This window comes from Nelumbo lutea, chromosome 1 (genome assembly GCF_056320005.1).
Source record: "Nelumbo lutea isolate HS-2025 chromosome 1, American lotus-T2T, whole genome shotgun sequence".
In the NCBI taxonomy this organism is placed as follows: domain Eukaryota; kingdom Viridiplantae; phylum Streptophyta; class Magnoliopsida; order Proteales; family Nelumbonaceae; genus Nelumbo; species Nelumbo lutea.
This window is the reverse complement of record NC_142684.1, coordinates 59,799,469-59,816,835: the sequence shown is the minus strand read 5'-3', so window position 1 is coordinate 59,816,835 and position 17,367 is coordinate 59,799,469. Positions and strand designations below refer to the sequence as shown.

Here is a 17,367-nt window from a genome sequence, read left to right as displayed (position 1 = left end):
TAATTGACTAATTAAGCTTATACTATACTAATTACTAAATACATGAAAATCAGGTCAAGAAATTAAAAAAAAAAATGAACTCAATATCTAATTAAAGAGCAATTACTAAAACAAATAAACAAATCATCAAATAAAAAAGGCACAAAACCCAAATCAGGAGGAGCATTACAAAAAGTACCATAGTTCTTGAACTTAGACAAAAGGCCAATAAGGCAACAAGGGTACTAAAAGGTACCCTAATCAAGAAAAGTGATTCAAAGCACATAAATGATTTATTTAGTTTATAACTTTATATTAAAAGGTATCTTCCTTTGCATGTTCTTCACATTTTTTGATTATTTGCACTAAATTTGTCATTCAATTTTTTAAACCAACTTGAAAGAAATTCTAGATCGAAGTATGTGTGCAACCAACCACATTTATTATAATTGAAGTGAACCTAGAAACAAGTAATAGGCATCACCACTATCTACCATTTTTCTTGTGCCTCCTAACTATTAATCCAATACCTAAATTAGAAAAGTTGAATCAAATTTGAACTTATTATATTATTATATATACCAAACTAATTTTTAACCCTAATTTTCTTGTGGACCCCATCAGCTTATTTCAGTTTCCCACAATTAAGTGCATTAATGGTCTCATTTAATTCAAGGATCATCAAATAAATGAGCTAGGCTCTTGGGTTGGAGTTTTAAGAGGTTCTCTTCAGAACTGATAATAACCCATAGTTCTATTCTTATTGTAGTAGGACAACTCCACAGTTGCAGGTTTTGGTTGCCACAGTCGACAATCTCCAGTGAAATTTGAACTTTTTTTTTTTTTGTCAAACAGTGAGAAAAGAGATGAATTCCTTGATGGGACATTGCCACATTTGAAGGTCCGATGACGCCAAACAGAACCCAACGCAAGAATCTTGCGGCATATCTCTTCAGGGGCCGGGACCCACATCCAACTAAGGGACCAATCAGATCGAACGGTGGTGAGGTGTCCTTAGATTTCATTTTTAGGGCAACCCACATCCCCTCTGTTCAAATTTTAAATTAGGTTGGCATGGCCGCTAATTTTGACTTTCCTCCCGCAATGGTCAGAGCCGATATGGCTGGCGATTAATTGGGAATTATGAGATGGGTCAGAAAATCGCCACCGGTTGATTTTGGAGGGAATCGTTGGAGGTTTTTGGGCAATTGTGATGATTAGCTCAGAAGTCACACGTTGGCGATGTACGGCTGCATAATGCCGAGGAAATCGAGGCGAAAAGGCCATGAAATTTGTGCCCCCATGAAAGAAAAATATATATACACATTATTATAATATTTAACCTAGGGTTTAGGGTTCTCAGTGTTTTTAGGGTTTCTAGTAGATTCTCGCTCACAAAGTTAAGGTTGAGAGAGGGTGGTGGGGCCCATTTAACTTTCACTTCACAGTGTGCTTTTCCCACCAAAAATGGGTGCTGACGTGGCAGCCCCATTTCTTATATGGGGCCAATGGTGGGAAGTAAATTTTGGCGGGAAACTTTGTAATGGAGACAGATTGAGATTCTCTTTCATTGGGCAATGGAGGGTGCCCCAAAAAAAACATATCCAAACAAGATGCTTCAGACTTCAGAGTACTGATTTGTGGTTAACATCAAGGTATTAGGGCTGGGAGCTGATTGTGATTGTGGATTTATCAACCCAAGAACAGCCCTAAATTTGGGGAAAGTTGGGATGAGTAATGGGTATGACTTGGGTTTCAACTATATTTGGAGGGAGGTTAAATAAGCAAAGAGATGGCATTAAATGATTCAATTGGGTGAAGATGAAGAAGATGAGCTAAGGTTGGAAGATCTGAAGTCACCAGGCTGGCTTCCTAAGTCCAGAAGGCCAGAATTGCTCATAAAAGAAAGGAGGCCTCAGGACTGGTCTGGGCCTACTGACACTCATTCCATTGAGTTCCACTAGCACTAAGCAGCACATTGATCAGGGCTGTGCTAGTCGCCACACAATGCAACCTACTAGCTCAAGTACTCTGCTTCTGCCATTGGGTCTTATAGAAGAGATGGCAAACTGTACTTTCATGTCTCCTCTTCAGAGCTGCTGCTGGTGAGACTCAATGTGCAGAGATGGTTCTACAAGGGTATACTAAGATATTCTAGTCCTTGTATGTGTGAGTTAATGAACATGAATGATGAATCCCCCTTCTTTTGCAAACCTTAATAACCTTCATTCAGTAAGAAGAGTATTTTATTACTAAAACACCTGATTTGATTGAATTATTTATGGGTTCATTAATTATGTTGGTGCTGTCTTTTTGGGCCTTAATCAAGTATTATTCTTCACCAAAGACAAAGGATGACCGAAAGTGGAGGTGAAAACTTTACATAAACATCCAAGGAAGAGGATGATGATGACGTTGTTGGAAGTTGGAACCCTACTTTTTTGCAATCTGCCACTTCGTTCTTCATATTTTCATTGTATCTGGACCAAATCAAACACAATCCAGACAGAAAAGATCGTTTAAATTTGTTAATCACAAAATGATTCGTATTCTTCTTTTGGAATTAATTAGCCATGGTTGAGGTGATATGCATGTCTAACTGGTATTCACAGAGCGCTCCTCACTCCGATCTCACAACACATCTTATTATCTATTGGGAACATTTCTTATGAATAATAACATAGTATGGAAGCTGTTCCTGATGTGCATCTGGTATATACTGGGAGGTTTGTGTGAAGAGCAGATCCAGATTCTCTAGAGGGGCTTCTCAACTTTGGGTTTGGATTCAATTGATAAGTAATGCATGCAAAACTGATTGAACATGAAAACAATGTTCTTTTTTTTTTTTAATTTGATTACTCCTCAATCTAGTACTAAATGAATCTAGAAAATGAAAGTTTGGATTTGAAATTTTCTAAGATTAGATATTATCATTGGCAAATAATGATAATATTAAGTTGAGCGAGTTAAATTTAGGCTGCATTTAGCATTTCTTATTTTAAGGACTTATCTCATTTTTATAGTTAAAATGCCCTTATAGACATTAGAATGGCCCATTTGGGAGAATTTCTGCGTTGATTGAGCTATGTTGACTAAACCACTTAAATGATGCCACGGGAGATACTTCATTTGAATGTTGTTTTATTTACTCATTTTAACTTATTTTCGGATTTTTATCAAACATTGCTTAATGGCTTTTTGGGCTCCTCATCTCATGTAACATGAGAAAGCACTATTTAAAAACCCTTCCAAACAGGCACTCAAATTTATAATAGTGGCTGCATATATGGAACATATAGTGTACATATATGTTATGTGTGTGCATGTGAATAGACAGATTGGAGTCAAGTTTGTATCATATTACTCATCCCTAGGGGTGGATTCAAGCCAATCCAAGCCGAATAGCTAGTTATTCGAGCTCGACTCGCCAAGGTAGTACAAGGCTCGAGCTTGGTTCGAGGTAGAACCTTGAGCTCTAGCTTGGCTTGAGTTAAAAGCTCATAAGCTCGAGCTTGGTTCGAGCTAGAACCTTGAGCTCAAGTTTGGCTTGAGTCAAAAGCTCATAAGCTCGAGCTTGATTCGAGCTAGAACCTTGAGCTCGAGTTTGATAGAGTCAAAAGCTCATAAGCTCGAGATTGACTTGAGAAAAATATTTTATAAAAATAAAAAAATTATATAGAAAATATTTTTATTTGATATTTAAAAAATTAATAATTATAATAATTAGTTATATAAAAAATAAAAATATTATATGTATAATAATAATAATATTATTATTATTATTAATTATTATTTTTATTATTATTATGTAACTATTCGATCAGTCTCACAAGTCGAGTTTTATTAGGCTCGAGCTTGATTCAAAAATCGGTTGAAATCAAGCCGAACCGAGCTTTTCACGAGTCGAGCTCGAGTGGCTCATGGGCACCCCTACAACTCTAACCCTAACCCGAACTTAATACCCCCTCTCACGTGCGAAAAGAAAAAAAAAAAGAAAGAAAAGAAAAAGAAAATTTGTCCTATTTCATTTAAACTTATCAGGCCTAGATTGCACCCTTGAATACGTTAATAGAAATTTTGGTCGAGTTGGTTTAGCTTTGTAAATGGCACTGATACTGGTTTGATCTAGCTAGACCTGTTTATCAGATATCAGATCAGACACGGACTAAATTTTGGCTCCGGGTCTAGAGCTGAATGATCTTTATGTCTAGATTGAATTCCTAATTTATTCAAATAAAAATGTGAAAAAAATAAAATAATAACTCAGTAAAATTTTTCCCTAATCATCTTATCAAAACAAATTTATGGGAGAAAAACTTTTTCCAAATCAACCTTCTAAGAACCAGGCATCTCAAGAACCAATTTCTCCCAACAATCTGACATTCTGACCGTTTGGTCCAATTTGAATCTGACAACACTAAGTTAGATTTCTGATTAGGGTTCAGGGTCCAATATCAATATGTGTGTACTATTTATCAACTAAACTGTATTAGAATTCAGGGACCCCCTTAAAGAGAGTGGGTTAAATGGGTCAACTAATGTAGACAGAGAGACTAATTAATGTTGTGTTTGGTTTGAAGAAAAAAAAATAGGAAAAAGAAGGAAAAGGTAGGAAATCCTTTACAAATTTTGTATAAATTTTTTTATCTTTCCCTATTTTTTCCTTCAAACCAAACATAACCTAAAGAATTAAGATTGCCTTTTGCTTGCGGTTGAACCTGCGACCTATCATAACTTGCTAGTTTAGTTGGGAAGGTATTCAAATCATTTCATGTACTAAAGTCGGTGAAGGCATGGATTGATGGAAACATTTTCACTTAGGGTTTGACTGTAATAAATAGGCCCTTTTAGAGTTCAGTCCCCGTTTTAGAAGCCCCAATTGTGGCCAATGGGATTTTATTTTATTTTTTTTCAAAAAGAAAAACATTTATTAGACACGTATCAAATTTTCCAAAAACATCCTAAAATCCCTTTGGGCCCCAACAAAGGCCACATGAGACCCACATCTTCAGTTTGACAATTCCTATTAAACTATACTTGCATAGCCATAAATTAATGTTGACCCTCGTGCCATTGATGTAAAGAATTGGTTTAAGGCAATCTAGGATCCTCTGACACCATTCACCAAACTAACTACTATAAACTCCAATAATATAAAGAGGACTCATATTCTAAAAGCAGGCCATTTGGGTCCTCAGTCCTAACTACCATTTGCACATGAATGTGTGGCTTTTTTTCTTTTTCTTTTTTTTTTTTTTTTTTTTTTTTTTTGCAGAAAGGGTCTAACTAGCTTTAGATTGATGGAGAGGGCTGCTCTTCCAACAATTGCAGGCTCATGTATTACCACCAATCTACCTATGGAGAATCTTCTACATCCCATGATGGTTAAATTCTTAATCAAACAGTCTGAGCATGAGGACTCATGAGAGCAGCCCCTCCCTTAAATGTCTTTGGCTGATTGTAGTGGAGATTTGAGATTTATTCTCGCTTAGGTTGGGAGATCATTGATACGGGTAGGGGGTGGATTCAAGCCAAATATCTAGTTATTCCAGTTCAGCTCACCAATAAAGTATGAGGCTCAAACTCAATTCGAGTTAGAAAACTTGAACTCAAGTTCAGCTCGAGTCAAAAGCTTATAAGTTCGAGTTTGACTGTGAACCAAATGTTTTATAAAAATAAAAAATTATATATAGAAAAATATTTTTTATTTAATATATAAAAATATTATATAACACACACACACATATATAGCTTGGTTCAAAACTCAGTTTAGATCAAGCCAAATCGAACTTTTCACAAGCCAAACTCGAATAACTCATGAAAAACTTGATTCGTTTTTTTACATATGTAATGTGGCTTTGGCCCTTACAGGGGCAGGGTGCATGCACCGGCCCCAGTGGTATTTACAATGCAGAGAGTTTGCCCTTCTGTGGGTTCACCTTCTCAAATGGATAGGGACGCGGAATGACCAACTGAAGTACAGGGTCATTGGCGAGCCTTGAGTAGAAAATGTGGTCAATTGTCCATAGGATCTAGACTTGTCTAAGCTGCATGGTCTTCAGAAGTATGTCTTGGGACATGTTAGACCACTCAAGTGAGGGCTATTCTTTTCTTAAGTTTGTTGGGGAAGATGGTTGGGGGTGCCAAATGACCCATCCATTATCTTGCACATTTCTCACATTAATTATTAGTCTTGTGACCAATAGGATGTTTCCTTCACCACTAGTTATGATATCAGTTTTCACATTTTATTAGAGAGAAAGCTAGGGTTTGGGTTTTTCTCCCAGACTAGACAAAGCTTTCTTTCAAACAATCCTACATTTGTACCAAGAACACCCCTCTAGAGAGAGAGAGAGGATAGTTCTTACAAGTACTTAAGAGAGGAATACCAAGCTTAGTCATAACTACTGAAAGTGGGAATAGAAATCTATTCCTAGTTTACTACCTCATAGAGGAGGCTTAGCATATTCCACTACTTTGGGCATCAGTTCCCTTGGACATAGGGCCATGAAAGAAGAGTAAAGAGCACTTTTTAGTTACAGCCATTGTTCCACATTTTGATATCAGTATATTGTCATCTCTAGACTAATTTTAACAGGAAAAAAATGGTTTAAAAAACCTTTCTGCCATTACTTTGTTACTTTCAACACTGCTGGATCAGAACTGAAATTATATGTAAATAATTCCAACATAAGACACATGAGAGGGTTAATTAATTTAAAGTGAAGACAGTAGAATCTAAAGAGTACATAGTACAACCCAAGAAAGACTTGAATTAAATGATATTTCCTAAAACCTAGAGGTTGGTTGAAAATTGAAATCTAAGGGGACCTACCAATTCAACAAAAGCAAGACAGAGTGGTTCCTGGTTTAGTAAAACAAGACTATGAACATAAATGGGTTCCACTATATTTAGGGTAATTCTGAAAAGGAAAATATTTGGCAGTAAGAACTTGATATATCAAACAAGTACCACCGTGATAGAGAAAGAAAGCATCCCTGTTTGTTAGGTAGAAACATGAGAAAATGAACTTTACAATGAACCAAGAATTTAATATGAAAATTCAATAACATTGAGGAATTCTTGAGTGGGACCTTTTTACAGAGAAGTGCAGAGAAACCCATTCAGGAACAGCCAGCTAAACCAGTGCCCTTGGCGTGGGCGACTTATTTGGACAAGTACATGCATTGCAGGCTGAGCCATGAATGCAATGCAATGTAATGCCTTGATAAATTGTTGGAAGCAATATCTATCTTATGTAGACATACCAAACCTTTACCTACCAAATGGGAATGGGGTAAAGAGATTACTGCATTTGGTAAGATGTGGGCAGTGATAATGGAATCAAGGGATGGAAATATCAGTTTGAGGGTGTTTTCAAAGAAGAATGGTGAATGCAGAGAGCCCACGCTTGGGAGCAGCCGTATAAACCGGTGCCAACGGCATCGGTACCGCTCAGTGGCGGTGGCTTTGGCATGTCATGCATGGCATGTGATGTTGTGATGAGTTCCTGAGGTTGTGATTTATCACTAATAATAGAATTGGGGTGGCAGTGTTGATTGAAGGATGTTAGGTTCTAAGAGGAGGGAGTGGCTGGACCGCTTAGTACAGCCGGCTAAGCCGGTGCCGGTGGCGCCGGAGACATGACTAAGGCACATCATGCACAACATGTCTAACTATGAATGACATGTAAATGCAGTAGTGAATTTTCTGTTTTCTTTGTTCCTTTTTTATGAATGGTTTCAGCTTTCATGAACTGTTAAGAGGTGTTCCTTTCTTATATACAAAATCCTTAGTTTTAGATATATACAATGCATTCAATAAAATGGGATTAGTTAATAATGGAATGAAAGGATAGAATATTGATTTGAGGGGGTGTCATTTAAGGGAGAAATCTTCTGGAAAAACTTGCCTGGACTGAGCAAAAATCCTGAAAGATAAATAGTTGAATGGTTGAAATAAATCCAGTTGATGATTAAGGAATCGACCCAGCCAAGCCAAATCATGTTTCGTAGGCTCATAGCTATAAATTCTCTAATGCCATGTTTGGATTGATGAACTTTCTGCTAGCTTCTCTCTTATTTTCTTTCAAAACAAACACAGACAACAGCCTAAGAGAACAAAACAAGAAACAGTGACATACTTTCTATCCAGAACAAAAGTTATGGCAAGCTGGTTCCTCATTTGATATGTGTTTTTCATGTTTGAAAAGAATTTGTTAGGTGCTAAAATGTGGATGTATGTCAACCCAACACCAATTAACTTCTCCATAGATTCTAAAGTCATCCCACTAAATCACCAAAAAGTCTAAGAATAATGAGAAGGATTTCCATTTCAAGGGAGGAGGCATTCATTCATTCAACTAATTAATTTCAACGGGAAATCCATTGGTGGAAGAAGAATTACCACAAGGACAAAGAAGATTTACCAGAGGTCATTCAAGATAAATATGAGAGAGAGAGAGAGACTGTACTTTTGAATCATTTGTTTTGAAACAAGGACTGAGTGGGTTTTTTTTTATTGAGTTGAAACTTGAAAGAATGCAAAGGTGGGCAAAAGAAGAGAAATTTAAAGAGGAAGGCACTTTCCACCTGTCGGTTAAGAGGGAGAGAATCCAATGACTTTGATTCTCAAGTCACAACTCCTGACTCTCACTCGTATCGCGAGAAATCAAGGGAAGGCAGTAAATGATCTTCACATTCAAATGGGGTAACAGTCAGAAACTTTTTAATCACAAATTCTGTACCTAACTTACTAACTTGTAGATTAGAGTATCAAATAAGGTAGTCTCTCTCTATCTCTCTCTTTATTCAATTCATGGACGCAAATTACAGCCCAAAAACCCATGCTATGTATTCAAGACAAGCATCATTTTTTTTTATACAATTAATTTTATCAAGGTTCAAAATATCGATACATAACAGTGGATACATATGCCCCTATAGATGGTGTATCGGGGTTTTGATGGATTCAGAGGATAGACAATCTTAAATTGGCCCCTCTGAATTGGATTTAAAAAAAAAACTAAAAAAATTATTAATACTGCCCGATATGCCTCGGGCATATATTTTGAACCTTATCTATAACTAATATTACTTGAATAAAATATGAATTTAATGTGGTTTAACATAATCAAATTGTTCAGCTTTTCAATTTGAGCTAGTCATATCCCTCCATGCGGGAGGAACAAGTTAGTAAAACCATTTAGGGAAGAACCCTAGTTAACTCAGTTCTGTTTTGTTAGTGCAATTAAATCTTCTCAAAACTTTGTAGAAATAAGCTAAAATACTTATTAAATGTTGGAATAAATAACCTTTGACAATACCCATGACTTCTTTGTTATTCTTTCTCTTAGCAGATGCCATAACATTTTGTTTTAAATTCTATTTATTGTACAATTAATTTTATATTAAAATAGTTACTATTTTAACTCATTCACTCTGGTAAATAACCTTTAATTTCAATTGCCATGTTGCTTCACTTCCATGAAAGAGATCTAAGGTAAACCTGTGAAGATGCAAGTTTTGTTCTATAGACCGGTAAGTGGGCCCTATATGAATTCTATGATTTATATCTTCAACTCTCGTTCTTTATTCTCTGCCACTGGCCCAACTACCAATTGTGCCCAAGGTCCATCACCTAATGTTGTTCTTGGCTATCATGGCCATGTGAGATGGACTAAAGATATATATATATATAGGATTTGGCAATTTTTTTGAAGTGACTACTCTCAGACTTGAACTTATGTTTTCATGCTTGTCAAACCGAGATTTTACCATTGCACTAATCAAGGGCCCCTCCTAATCATCAAGTGTGATGTGTTAATATTGGTCTTATCTATCGGGGGTGGATTAGACATATTTAAGTTTTGGAATTTTTTGTACAAAGTGGCTACTCTCAGACTCAAACCCACGTTTTTATGCTTGTCAGGCCGAGATTTTATCATTGCACCAAACAAGGGCCCTTCCCTATCACTGGGTGTGATGTACCAATATAATGGATGGTGGTATTGATTATCAAGGGTGGCCTAGATATATTATATATCTAAGATTTGGCATTTTTTGCACAGAAGTGATTGCTCTCAGACTCAAACCCGTGTTTTTATGCATGTCAATTTACCATAGCACCAAACAAGGGCACATCCCAATCACCAAGTGTGATGTGCCAAAAAGTAATAGATTTTGCTGTTGTAAAAAAATTTCCTCATATGATGTTAAGGTTTTCTTTAACCAGAGAGAAGAATCTTTTGTGTGTGAATTGTCACAATGCATTCATGGGTCAATTCTATATCAGTTTAATTCCTTGTAAAATCCTTACATGTATGTTTTCTAGTGTATTTCATGTCCTTTGCATGTACAATGTACTATTTCAATTTAGTCGAGTTTTTATTCTCTCCCCTATTCAGAAAATTTAACCAAGCAAGTATCTTTTGAGTAAGAAATGACAAATTAAACCAAGGTAGTTCATGTATGTGTTTCTCACTAGATAATAAATAACTATATAATTCCAAATTAATGCTAAATATATATATATATATATATATATACAAAGGAAGCAAGCTCTATATAATTATATAAGGTAGGGGGCAGTTAGCTCCTGCCTTAAGATAGGCATTGGGACTAGGCACCGTTTGGTAATACTTAAAATGGCTGAACTGAATGATTTATTGCTTTTTATTTTTTAGTAAATACGCATTAAGGAGGCCATTAGCTCCATAATTGTTAAAGTTGAAGATGGATTTATTACAATGTCTTTGAATAATTTATTACATAATTATTTCATCATTAATTCTGCTAGTGTGAGTTTGTCTTACATCATCGGTCTCAAGCCTAGATAAAGGAGGGTTTACACTAAAACTTTTGCCAAACTCTTGGTTATGGACTACGAAATATTTAATCGACTAAAACATAGATAAATAAGTACAATTTCATTTTGAACATATAGGGAAAATCATTCAATGAGAATCTACATCCCATGGATGATGTTAAATTGCCAAAACTTGGTTTGAAGATCAAATTAAACCTAGAAGTGGAAGGACTATCTTGTAAACTTTGGGTCCAAGGGACATAACTGCATCATTCAAACTTGGTTTCAAGATTAAGTCCAAATGCAAGAGAAATGAGAATCATGCACATAAACATTTTGTATCAGGATTCACCTAAGACCCATCCCCCAACAAAAGCATTGAGGTTAAATCTCGCCTGACACTAGAGGTGTACATGGGTCAGGCTTGAATTGGACTCAATCTAAATTAAAACCAATTTGAATAAATTGGATGGTCCAAACATTGAATTGGACCATAGATGGATTTATATTTGATTGGACCAATATTCGACCCATTAAAAACCACCTGACACCAACCTAATCACAATAGTAATAATAAGACTAATTTACCTGAAATAGTGTTTAGTTTAACTAAAATTAAAGAGAAAATTAAGAAAAAAAAAATATATATATATATTAAGAAAAAACTAATATGTTGCGATATTTTGAACCTTGCTTATGTTTTACTTGTAAACATTTCATATAAAAAGTCTAAAATCATCATCACCATTATCACCGCTACATGAAATTAAACAAAATAAAATGTGCAAATGAGGTCCATTCAAGAGAGCAAGAGAATTGGTAGGTCTCTAATTCATTGCCAAAATACCAAGCTAAAGGCTGTAGGCTTGCCAAGTATAATTCAGTGCCATATCCAATAAACCCAATTTATAGGATAAGTTTAGGGTTTAAAATTGCAGAGCATATAGGATTTGGGTCGGGTCCAAGTGTTTTTCCTTGTTATTGCGTGATCCGACGCGATTATTCACTGCTCTAAATTCAACCATTCAGGTTATCACATTTGTATAGAACCCCTCAATAAGGCTATTTCCCAGTTACAATCAATGGGAACTCCTTAAATTAAATTTGGAGATATTGAAGGAAAATGAAAATATCACGAGAAATTGAAAAGCAGAAAGCGCCCCAAACGCCCCCTCCCCCACCTCAACCCTACCTTTCCTCTTCTACAGGTACAAATACACCCCCCGCTCCCTTTCCTCTCTCTCTCTCTCTCTCCATCCCATCTAACCAACAACCAACTCTCTCTCTCTCTTCCACCTGTGCATTGTGCTTTCCTTTCCCCCCCGACTCGCTTTTTGTTCCTCCATTTCGACTCTGCCTTTCTCCCTCCCTATTTCGCTCGCTCGCTCGCCGTTATCAGTCTCGATGAAAGCTTGGTAAAGCAGGCGGAAGTGGATATGGGGAAGTACATGAGGAAGGCTAAGATCACAGGCGAAGTCGCAGTCATGGAAGTCTCGCAGGCTTCTTTTGGGGTTCGAACCAGAGCTAAAACCCTAGCCTTACAGAGACTCCAGAAGACAACCCCGCCATCGACTACTACCAACTCGGGCACCTCTTATTTACAGCTCCGAAGCCGACGGCTCGAGAAGCCACCTCTTCTCGTCGCCAGCACCCACGAGACCAAGAAGCAACAGAGCGCATCCAAGGACAGCTGCAAGGGAAGCCCTAGCCCAAATCCTAGCCAAAACCCTAATGCGCGAACGAGTTCCAGGCTGGGCTCTGTGAATTCGGCTTCTGTTGGGTCGGTCTCGTTGAGTTGTTCCAAGAACGAGGAGAGCTTCTCGGCCAAGGAAGCGACCAAGTTGGAATTTAAGGAAGAGGAGACGCCGGAGAACAACAACGATGTGGGTGTTGAAGCTTCATTCGGGGAGAATGTTTTGGACATCGAAGCAAGGGATAGGTGGGTTTCGATCGTTTTGTGTGAGAAATTTCAGTTTTCCTTCTGTTTCATTATGGGGTTTTCCCATATATACATCTGCATAGAGTCTTCGATTCAGGGTTTATGGTATTTGGAGAAGTGTGTTTTCTAGCTAATGTAGTGGTGACTGGTGAGGTTCCCTCCTCTTCGGTTTCTCTTGAAAATCTTTTATTCTAGTACTTTTTCCCTTAATGGTGATTTCTTGCTTGCTGTTATATTCATCTGAGCTGTTTTATACTGTGGTCTGTTTTAGAAGGGTTTTGTGTTTACTTCAATGCTTGTTTGCTGGAGTTACAATTTTTTTTTTTGATTTTCTAAATTTTTTTGGTGCTGTTGAGCTCTAAAGCTGCTCTGTTTTTGTGGAAGGTGGGTTTGAAAAGGAGATTTCTTTTGTTTGTTCTGATTCTTAAAAGAAACTCGCTTTATTTTGGGGTTTCATGGCTGAAAGTTTTTTCTTTTTTTTTTTTTTTTGAATTTTCTTTTTTCTTCTGCTTTGCCTGAGAGAGAGAGAGAGAGAGAGAGAGAGAGAGAGAGAGAGAGAGAGAGAGAGAGAGAGAGAGAGAGAGAGAGAGAGAGAGTCGTCTTTGTAAAATTTATAGTTCCTTTTCTGATTAATGTGTTAAACCTTTAACTGCAGAAAATATTTGCTTGAGTTTTGTTTCTTGTTGAGGGGACTTTTTTTTCCATTTCTGTTCGTGTAGCCATGCATGCGCTTCCTTTTCTTCTTTTGTATTTCTTTTACCCCTTGGAACTTGGGTTTAGGAAGAGTTCTTTTTCATGGTTCATGAAATCTATCATCTTTTTTACTTAATAAATAAAAGTTTAAATATTTTCCTCTGCTTTTTTTATTTTGTTTTTTCTCTTCTTTCTGAAACTTGGGCACCACTAAAATATAGGATTTGAAGTTATACAATGCTTTAAAACATATTTTCAAGTATGTTTCTGAACATGGATGCAATTATCTTCTGCTAATTAAATCTGCTCTCTTTTTCTAAGTATTTCTGGTGTCGTTTTCTACTTTTGTTTTCTCTCTTATTTGAAATCTCTCCTCTCCAGCTGATTTTCAGGAATAAAATGGCCTTTATTTAACATTTATGGTTGATGTTGAGAGCTAGAAGTTTCTTAATGGAAAGTTATGGTTCTGGTTCAGGAGCGTGGGGTACACTCTGCAATAAAATTCTGTATTTAAGGTTTATTTATGTCTTGAGTTGTTTCTTCCGTTTAGATAAAACGGATTTCTTGTTTTTATTTGTTTTTTCAAAAAGCATTAATGGAAAGAAGAGAACGAAACTGATGTTTCTATAACAACTTGGCATAGTTTGGTGTAGGATTTGGGTTCTGCTTTTTCTTGGTTTTGGGTATCAGTTCTTCCTTTTGATCTGGGATGGAGATCATTTGATAGACGATTAATAAATGAAAAATGGTTTTTTTAAGTTCTGATTTGTTTGTATACTTTAACTAAATTCATGTTGGAAAGGGAGAAGATAATTATGATAACAGTAACAATGATACATGTTCAGAGTTATATTTGGCTCGGATTGTATTCCTCTTTTCTCCTCCAAATTTGCAGAACCTTCTTGCTAGGAATCTGATACTTAGAATTGATAAAAAAACTGTATACTTTGTATTCAAAATAAAGTGTGGTGCATGCGGCCATTGTACTGGCTGAAGCATGTTTTTGGCTACTTCCATTTATCAGACTTAATGGGACAAAACTAGCAGGACATTCTGTTCTGTATATGAACTTATCTAATATGAAATTCTGTTCTGCGCTATCATTCTGGATTCCTGCTTCCTTTTATCAGACTATATATGACCTAATTATTTGATGCTTCCCATGGCTTGGGGTTTCCGTAAGTGCTTGATTCTGCTAATCAAACTATTCAGTTTTCTCTTATATTCTTTTGTGTAGTTTGTCCTAACTCTTCTTTAATTGTTTACAGGAGCACCAGGGAAACCACACCTTGTAGTTTGATAAGGGACTCGGACACCATAGGAACACCAGGTTCTACTACCAGGCCTGCCAATTCAACTGCAACCAATCGGAGAATACAGAGTGCAACACGAAGAAATATCCCAACAACGAATGAGATGGAGGAGTTCTTTGCTGGTGCAGAGCAGCAGCAACAGAGGCTATTCACTGAAAAGTATACCATATATTTCTAGAAAATATGATTAGGATTTAGTCACTGAGAGGAAGGATTTGTCTTTGTGACTAGTAACTAATAAACTTTTTGTTTTTATATGGGATTTATGCAGGTATAACTTCGATCCTGTTAATGACATGCCTCTCCCTGGACGGTATGAATGGGTAAGGGTGGAGCCATAGATGGTGCCTGATGTTCCATTAGGGTTTCTTGCCCTGCAACTTCTCGATTGGTCTCATGATGTGGATAGGATTTTGAAGAGGGTGGCAGGGGGTTGACAGATGGTGGTGGTTTCATTTTCCACCACCCTTCTTCTCTGTTGTAAAAAAAGGAAAACGATTTTAAAAGGAAAAAAAAAAAAAAGAGCTGTCAAAGATACTGTAGTCTAATGGTCTGTACCATAGCAGAGCTGATGAGTTACACCTCAGTCAAATATAAATCCAAAGTCCTTTGTCTAACAGATCATTTGAGAAGGGGAAGGGAAAGAACTAAGAAGGTAGGATTAGGGTTCAATCAGATAGGTTGGTGCAAGGGGTATAGGAAATCACCAGATTTTGCTTCTTCTTTATCCTTTTCTTTTTCTTTTTCTCTTCTTCCTTTTGTCTATACTGGAACTAATGGAACTCGATGACTCTCTCTGGAATAAGCATGCCCCATTTTCCCCTCTACATGTTTTGTCTTTTACTTGATCAGCATCTTTGATTTTCTCAGTTCAATTATTGCCTTCCTACGACAATATGCAACAGTGCATTAGCTATCAGATTAAGATGGTGATTCCTTTAGCCATGTAACACCAGCTACTACTTGTTTCTATCCTTGTGATTTTAACTTATTTTGTGACAAAATGCTGGGGTTAGCTATTTTGGATGGACTTGGGAGAAATCTTACTTGGGTTCTATTTGACAGATTTTGTAACCTGCGGTATAGGCCCTAGAGGGGGAGAGGCTATGGAGGCCATTTTCTCAAGTGGGCATTGTTGATTTCAATCTTGGAAATATGTTTCCTTTCACATGGGCCACTGTACCTTCTTTGACAGAGTTTGTATTTTTAACAATGTGTAACATCCGTGCAGTTTGGGGTTTTGAGGGGGGCGATCGGTGATGAAGTCATGAAGATGAATTGGGCACGTCAAACTCATTTTGATGCGGTCTTGGACTCCTGCTGTACTGTGCTTACACACTGTTGCAGTGTTAATAATACGTGTATTGACAAAGACACTGTCTCCTTGTGGTCATCCAACAGCCATGGCTGATGTCTCCTCTCTCTCCCCTCTGGTCTCTGCTGTGGGGTGGAATCAGCAATGGGTATGCTCTTTAAAGGTAATTGGGACCCACTATTCTTGCAGAGAGCTTGGATATGGATATCACAAGTCCGTAAGTCAAAACACCCCTGCGGCTTGGTTGAGCTTCAACACCACTGACGGTTGGGCACTTGAGGTGACTGCAATTACAGAGCCACTGAATCATATTGCCTCATCACAACTCACAAGTAGATAACGCTAGCTCCATCTCCTTTTTTTGGCTGAAGGACCGACTTTGACCTGGTTGGAACCTCACTTGACACTTTCATGGTTAGCATGGTGAGAGGTTTGTTCTCACCGTTGCTTTTGAATCATACCCAGAAAAAAGTGCTACAACACTAGATGTCAGACAACTGGACAAGGGCAGGCAGGCCTATAGAAGCCAGAACTCTGGAACCAAACAAGCTCATTGATGTTTTTCTCTCTGTTCCATGTCTAACTAATGGAATTGGGTCATCTCGGGTGGGTGTTTCCTAGTGGAAGCTAGCTAGCTTCCGCTTCCAGCTCATTCTGACTGTCGTTAATAAAACGCCATATTTATTTGCAAGCTGGTTTTTACCTGACAAATATTCTTAAAATGCATCTCCGAAAACCGAAATCGTTTCGGTTCTTCCGAGTCATTTATTTCACAATGATTTCATACATCTCAGGCCGTCCAAATGCTTGGCTGATGGCTCTGGCTGGCCTCTTCGGGACTGAACTGTAACTGGATTTGAAGGCTTGTAAAGTTGTGCTGTAATCCCCAGGCAACCTTACTGAGTGCTGTCAGCTTGGGGCCATACCTTAACACCGTAGTTAAATCTGCCCATTAAGATGTTTGATATTTTGCCTAGTCTGCGAGCTGGTAGTAGTTTTTAATTTGGGAGTTGGGAACACCCAACCTAATATGCATTTATTAACTTGTTGACATGGGGTTGGGCCAGAACTATAAAACACATGGAGTTGCTGGCATCCTCTCCTTGGTCTATATCACAAACATGAGAAGTCTTAAGCCATATAAAAGGATCTGGGCACGAAAGACCAACAGCCATATAAAAGGTTCACACTCTAGCCTCTTTATTTGAAAGACACAAAATCCTTAACTTTGTCAAATCTGAAACTGTTGCTGAATCATGATAGACAGCACAGCACATCAACTTGTTGTAAGGTCCATTAGTCAACAGTGGTTTCAGATTTC

At 37.3% G+C, this 17,367-nt stretch overlaps 1 protein-coding gene across 4 annotated transcripts; it reads left to right on the top strand.

Annotated features, from left to right (window-relative positions):
- Positions 1 to 11,976: 11,976 nt before the first annotated feature.
- Positions 11,977 to 16,737, top strand: LOC148874767 (cyclin-dependent kinase inhibitor 3-like). Of its 4 annotated transcripts, XR_016104872.1 has the most exons (5): positions 11,977 to 12,725; positions 14,687 to 14,890; positions 15,003 to 15,054; positions 15,797 to 15,856; positions 15,963 to 16,737. XR_016104872.1 is itself a non-coding variant. In XM_088964134.1 (4 exons), the coding sequence occupies exons 1-4, from the start codon at positions 12,223 to 12,225 to the stop codon at positions 16,140 to 16,142; spliced, it is 939 nt and encodes a 312-aa protein (XP_088820260.1). In that variant the 5' UTR covers positions 11,977 to 12,222; the 3' UTR covers positions 16,143 to 16,737. The 4 variants fall into 4 exon arrangements, 3 of the variants coding, with proteins under 3 accessions (XP_088820260.1, XP_088820262.1, XP_088820261.1); XM_088964134.1 differs by lacking the exon at positions 15,797 to 15,856; XM_088964136.1 differs by having other exon boundaries at positions 15,797 to 16,737.
- Positions 16,738 to 17,367: the final 630 nt, after the last annotated feature.